Genomic DNA, 6,831 nt, shown 5'->3' with positions numbered 1-6,831 from the left:
ACACACACACACACACACACACACACATTCTAGTCAGTCTGGGCTTGTAATTGAAGACACTTGCCCAAAGTGTCATGCAGTGGGACTGAACCTGGAACCATGTGGTTGGGAAGTTCACCCTACTTTACTTTCACTGTAAACCAATCTCTTGTGCTGAACTCTGAAGTTACAGGGATGTAAACAAACCAACGTCAGTTGTCAACTGGTGGGGATACAAAAGTACACACAGAAATATTTTGGGCTTTCACAAACTCATTCACAAGGCATTGGTCAGCCCAAGGCTACAGTAGAAGACACTTGCCTAAAGTGACACGCAGTGGGATTGAACACGGAGCCTCGTGGATGGCAGGTAAGCTTCTTAACCACTCAGCCATTCCTGCCCCTATGTGTGTGTGTATGTGTGAGTGTGTGTGTGTGTGTGTGAGTGAGTGTGAGTGTTATTTCTTTACTACACACATAGGGGACAAACAAAGACAGACAAACGGATTAAGTCGATTATATCGACCTCAGTGTTCAACTGGTACTTATTTAATCGACCCCGAAAGGATGAAAGGCAAAGTCGACCTCGGCGGAATTTGAACTCAGAACGTAGCGGCAGACGAAATACCGCTAAGCATTTCGTCCGGCGTCCTAACCATTCTGCCAGCTCGCCGCCTTATAGTGTGTGAGTGTGTGTATGTGTGAGTGAGTGTGTTTGTGTGAGTGTGTGTGTGTGAGTGAGTGTGTGTGTGTGAGTGTGTGTGTGAGTGTGTATGTTTGTGTGTGAGTGGGTGTGCTGGTGGGTGAATGTGTTTGTGTATGTGTGAATGTGTGTGAGTGTGAGTGGGTGTGTGTGTGCGCGTGTGTATGTGTGTATGTGTGTGTGTGTGTAATATCTTCAACTTCCAACAGCACCAGACTGGTTGTTAACCTGTTTGTTCCCATATTTCCTGAAATATTTTGCTTTTATTTCGATTAAGTTTGAAAAATAAGGAAAAATTTACCTAAAAAAAAAATCTGTCATTAGGCTGCTATTTGAAATCATCATCATCATTTAACGTCCATTTTCCATGCTGGCATGGGTTGGACGGTTCAACTGGGGTCTGGGAAGCCAGGAGGCTGCCCCAGGCCCCAGTCTGATCTGGCAGTGTTTCTGCAGCTGGATGCCTTTCCTAATGCCAACCACTCTGAGAGTGTGGTGGGTACTTTTTACGTACCACCGGCACGAGGGCCAGAGGAGCTGGCATTGGCCATGATTGGATGGTGCTTTTTACGTGCCACCGACACGGAAGCCAGTCAAGGAGGCACTGGCATCAGCCACGATTGGATGGTGCATTTTACATGCCACCAGCATGAGAGCCAGTCACAACTACAATTTCCATTTGATTGTAATTTGATTTGATTTTCATTTTGATGTTGATGTCCTTGACTCAATGGGTCTCCTCAAGCATGGCTTGCTGCCCTACGATCCAAGTTACTTTTGAGTGGGCTGAGTTATGTGACACTGGTGTAGATTACAGCTGTGAACTCACTTTATTAGCCGGGTCTTCGCAGTCACAGTATATCTACAGAGGTCTCGGTCTTTCGTCATTGCCTCTGTGAGGCCCAACGTTTGAAGGTCATGCTTCACCACTTCATCCCATGTCTTCCTGGGACTTTCTCTCTCCCCCAGATTCCTTCCACTGTTTGGGAGTGGCACTTCTTCACACAGCTCTCCTCATCCATCCGCAGTACATGACCATACCAACACAAACGAAATTTTGATGGAAGCTTCAACTCAGCCAGGGTTCTCATCTGAGGTTCATATGGCCCTTAGGGGTCCATATAAGGTTTTGTTAAAATTTAGCTGCAGTACATTTGTTACACTTCTACATTATAGAAAATATTTTGACAATTTTTTTTTATTATACAATCCATAATCATATTTAATCCCAAGTATATAATTGGAATGTTTCAATATTAAATGGCCGTGGGGGTCCAGTTGAGTTAAAACAGGACTCAAAGGGGTTAATTGGGAAAGAATGGTTTTAAAATCACTGGTTTAAATGAAGATCAATTTAAAATATGAAGTTTGTATCATAGAAACCAAGGAAAGTGTCAGGCAGGTTGATATCAAATGGACTAAACGAGTGATTAGGGTTGATAATGCTGTCTGATCAGTTGTATCGAAGTCTCTTTGACACCAAGTTTTTTTACAAGGTCATTTGTAGCCGGTTTGGGACGTTGAAGTACAAGTGCTCTTAGAAACATGCCGTTTGACATCCAACCCACCCTCTCTTCCCTTCTTATTGCTTCCTCTATCACTTTTCATACACATACTCACATACATACACACGTATACACTTACCTCTAGACCAACCCAAAACTAGTATGTGTCAGCAGTATAAAGTGCACATTCTCAAATGCAACGTCATCTCATCTTCCTCTATCAGCTGTCTTCAACCATATCACTGAACCAACACACTTTCTCCTCAAACAGCTCCACTGTCCTCTCTCTCTCTTTCTTTGTGTGTGTGTCTGTGTGTCTCATTCGGCTCTGTTTTTTCAAAAGGATAAAGACAACATCAAAATATTCTTTGAATATTTCAGGGTATGTAGTAAATATTTTCTTCAATATTTTCAAACAAACAGCAACTTCTTCATATCTAATCTTTACTTCAAAATTTAACCACAGACATCGACTGTTCATCTTGTTTCGTTTTCCACACCTTGGTTTATCACCGCATTTGTTTGTTTGTTTATTGTTTATGTGTTTTGTTGTTTGTTTTTCCTGTTTTTATTTATGTCTTGTACGTTTTGAACACAACCATTACACGTGCGTACACATGGATAAATGGTCAATCCATCAGTTATGAAGACAAGGTTTCCTGCTGATCTGACCAACAGAACAGCCTGATTATGAAATTAACATATAAGTGGCTGAGTACTCCACAGACATGCATACCCTTAATGTAGTTGTTTTACTAAATTCTTTGTTATATTTAAAATTAATTGAACGAAACACAAGCATCTCAACAGAAATATGGTAACAAAAAGGGTTAACAAATGATTAATTTAACCCATTTCATACTGACCCGGCTAAAACCACCTCTGGCTCTGAAGCATAAATGTCTTGTTTTCAAAAGTTCTCAATTAAAATCTTCCACCAAACCTTAGTCACAATTTATGTTCCTAACACTAGCTGAATGATAACTAAGTTATTTTACTAAATTCTTTGTTATATTTAAAATTAATTGAAAGAAACACAGAACATCTCAACAGAAATATGGTAACAAAGAGGGTTAAAGGAGATGTAACTGCTGTTTCTAGCGGGTCATGTGACCATGTAGAGGCTCTCAGAAGTTGTGTTGAATAGTTTACAATTTGGAAGGAAGTATTTTATGTTGTTTCCTGGATGCCAACAATTTCATTGTAAACGATTGTTGGGATTGGCAGCTGGGGGATCCCAAGACTATCCTCATCACCATTTATTTTTTTAATATTGTAAACATTGTTGTTGCTGTTGTTTAGCCCTGGGTCATCCATGGTGGAACAGACCTGTGAGTAAAAGCAATCAAGCCATCAACCATCCCATCTTTTTATTCCTCACTTATTTAAGTCAGTAAGTTGTTTCTAGCAGGTTGTCTGACCACCTACAAGCTCTCTTAGATCATTCTTTCCCAACTGTCAAACCCATGCCAGCATGGGAAGGGGACGTTAAATGATAATGGTACATACATACATGTATACATACATGTATATACATACACATTTATCATCATCATCATCGTACATATTTGTGATAGTTGTAAATGAGTGTCACTGTCATACAAGCAATGTCGTTCATTTCTAATATTCAGCAAAAACCATGTCTGTTGATGGGGAAATAGATATTCGAAGGTTAGCAACAGGAAAGGCATCCAGCCATAGAAAATCTACCTCATTGAATTCCATCTGACCCATGCAAGCATAGAAAAGTGGACATTAAAACAATAACGATGATGATGCAAATATATAACAGGAAATCATTTTATCTCACCCCCACCCCTATCACAATCACCACCATTTCCCTGTGGGATTTAAACTTGTGAATGTGGAATGGATGAAAGGAAATACTATTTACTGTGTTTGGTGTTTTAAAATTCTTGCTAAGTCATTGGTCTTCAACAACGACGACGACAACAACAACAATTATTTATTCTTTTATTCTTTTACTTGTTTCAGTCATTTGACTGCGGCCATGCTAGAGCACCGCCTTTAGTCAAACAAATTGACCCAAAGGCTTTTTCTCTGTAAGACTAGTATTTTGGTATCTTTCGCTAAACCGCTAAGTTACGGGACAAACAACATCGGTTGTCAAGTGACGTGGTGGGGGGCAGAAATATAGACACATACAATATATATATATATATATATCATCATCATCATTTAACATCCGCTTTCCATGCTAGCATGGGTTGGACGGTTTGACTGGGGACTGGCGAACCAGATGGCTACACCAGACTCCAATCTGATCTGGCAGAGTTACTACAGCTGGATGCCCTTCCTAACGCCAACCACTCCAAGAGTGTAGTGGGTGCTTGTATAATATTCTATTATTTGTTTACAAAATAAATATAAGATAAAAAAAAATTGTCAACTTTTATTATATTCATTATATACATTGTTTCCAGTATAAATTAATATTACAAAGAAATATTACAGGCCCCTAGCACATTGGGAAAATAAAATTGCCTGTACGCCACATCAGATAGTTTGAGATTGACCTCTTTCAAGAAAGCCATCAACCATCCCATCTTTTTGTTCTTCACTTATTTAGGACAGTAAGTTGTTTCTAGCAGGTTGTCTGACCACCTACAAGCTCTCTTAAGATCAGTCGTTTCCAAACTTTTTTATGTCCTGCAACCCTAAAAACCTTTAATATATGAAGTGTTGGAAGCCCCAGTACAAACGTACCTACCGAGAGTGATAAAAATCAAATATCCAGTCAACATCATGATGTTTGGAGTGATCACTATTCATCTTCCCACATGGCCTCGAATTCAACTCAGAGGCCTACATCAAGTGCCTGAAGGAGGTAGTGCTGCCCTGGGTCAAGGGAGTGGTTACCGGAAGACCCTATGTCTAGCAACATGACCCTGCACCACACCACACAAACAGGAGAACCCAGTCATGGCTGTCAGACAATTTCTGTGGCCACATTATCCCTAATATCTGGCCACCTAACTCCCTAGACTGCAACCCCATATGAAAACAAGACAGCTGTACTACAGAGCCAGAGGTGGTTTCAACCAGGTTGGTATGAAAAGGGTTAAATTAATCATTTGTTAACCCTTTTGTCACTATATTTCTGTTGAGATTTTTTGTGTTTCTTTCAATTAATTTTAAATACAGCAAAGAATTTAGTAAAATAACTTGGTTATCATTAAGTTAGTGTTAGGAACATAAATTGTGACTAAAGTTTGGTGGAAGATTTTAATTTAAAACTTATGAAAACAAGACATATGTACTTCAGAGCCAGAGGCGGTTTCAGCCGGGTTGGTAACAAAAGGGTTAAAAACAGTTTAAGTATGTCACCACTAATTTACCTAAGACATGACACAGTAAATGAAATTAACAGGGCAAAGAGAAATTTTGTTTGTGGTCTGTCCTTTTGTATGAGAGAGAGAGAGAGATTTCAAATTTAAAACTTCATCGGACGGTTTTAGTCAACAAAGACCATCACTGCTTGTTCCCTCAAGCTCTGTCTTTGTACCTATTAACCCTTTCATTTTCATATTTCTGTTGAAATACACTTTCCTTTGTTTCAATTAATTTTAAAACTGATGAAGAATTTAGTAAAATGACTCCATCCTTATTAAACTGGAATATAAATTAACATTCGACGTTGAGGGCAGGCTTTAATTTAGATCCCTTTAACCCTTTAGTTCTCATATTTCTCTTCAGAACATGAATTAGCATGAAATTTTGATGGAAGGTTTTTTTAAACTTAGATCACTTTAGAACAGGAAGCAGGTATCATAGGAACAGGGGCATTTTCAGACAGGTTGGGATTAAAAGGATTAACGCATTTAACACACTTACTTATAGTTGTGTAAAGAAATCCTTTATTTTGTATTTTGTTTTGTATTGTTGTCTTTTTCTTTTGTCTTTCTTCTATTTCTTTGTTTTTTTTTTGTTTTTGTTTTTATCATTTTCCTTTCAAAGTTCTGTTGTAAAACTGTCTTGTTATTCTAACAGATTATTGTATCAGACCCGTCTACAGTTATGGCTGGAGCTATATGGAGATATTTCCTGGAGTTAGGTAAACACATAAAAAAGAAAGCAAAAACAAGACTTGCCAATGGCTGCTTTTACTCCTAGCTTGGCCTATCCCCATGTTCTCCATGCATGTCTTTTGTTTTTCTGTTTCGTTTGGTCAATCTTGCTGCCACCCATCAGCCATTTCTGTTAAACATGACAGTGTTGTCATAGAAACCCTTACAGTTGCACCTGTCTTAGTTGATTGCAGATGATGTGGTGGTCTTCATCACTAGCATGGTGTGTTTCACATTTTCACAAAAATAGTCATCCAGTCACTACACATTTGCACACACATAAAACACACACACACACACACACACACACACACACACACACATTAACCATGTTAATCTCACTAATCTTGGAGGTCTTAACGAGGCCATGGAGCAGATAAAGAAAATACACACTCATACAGACACACAGTTATGCACTTAGACAAATATATACATGTACACACATTCTCACACTCACACACACACACAACTTATACATACTCATACAGATGTTTACATATATGCACACACACACACACACACACACACACACACACACACACACACACACACACAC

General features: G+C 39.0%; 1 protein-coding gene across 4 annotated transcripts in view; it reads left to right on the top strand.

Annotated features, from left to right (window-relative positions):
* LOC106869904 (E3 ubiquitin-protein ligase RNF12-B) overlaps nt 1-6,831 on the top strand; it is a 109,612-nt gene that overhangs the window by 69,351 nt on the left and 33,430 nt on the right. Inside the window, exons 1-2 of one of the 4 annotated variants that reach the window (XM_052973792.1) lie at nt 2,394-2,569; nt 6,199-6,262. The exons of 1 other annotated variant lie outside the window; for it this stretch is intronic. In XM_052973792.1, coding sequence (XP_052829752.1) covers nt 6,226-6,262 — 37 coding nt within the window. In that variant the 5' untranslated portion in view covers nt 2,394-2,569; nt 6,199-6,225. Of the gene's footprint in view, nt 1-2,393; nt 2,570-6,198; nt 6,263-6,831 lie in introns of those variants that run through there. 2 more of the 4 variants (XM_014915832.2, XM_014915835.2) reach the window with 2 other exon arrangements.

Source organism: Octopus bimaculoides, chromosome 1 (assembly GCF_001194135.2).
Source record: "Octopus bimaculoides isolate UCB-OBI-ISO-001 chromosome 1, ASM119413v2, whole genome shotgun sequence".
NCBI classification, from domain to species: Eukaryota; Metazoa; Mollusca; class Cephalopoda; order Octopoda; family Octopodidae; genus Octopus; species Octopus bimaculoides.
This window is presented reverse-complemented; position numbering and strand designations above follow the sequence as displayed.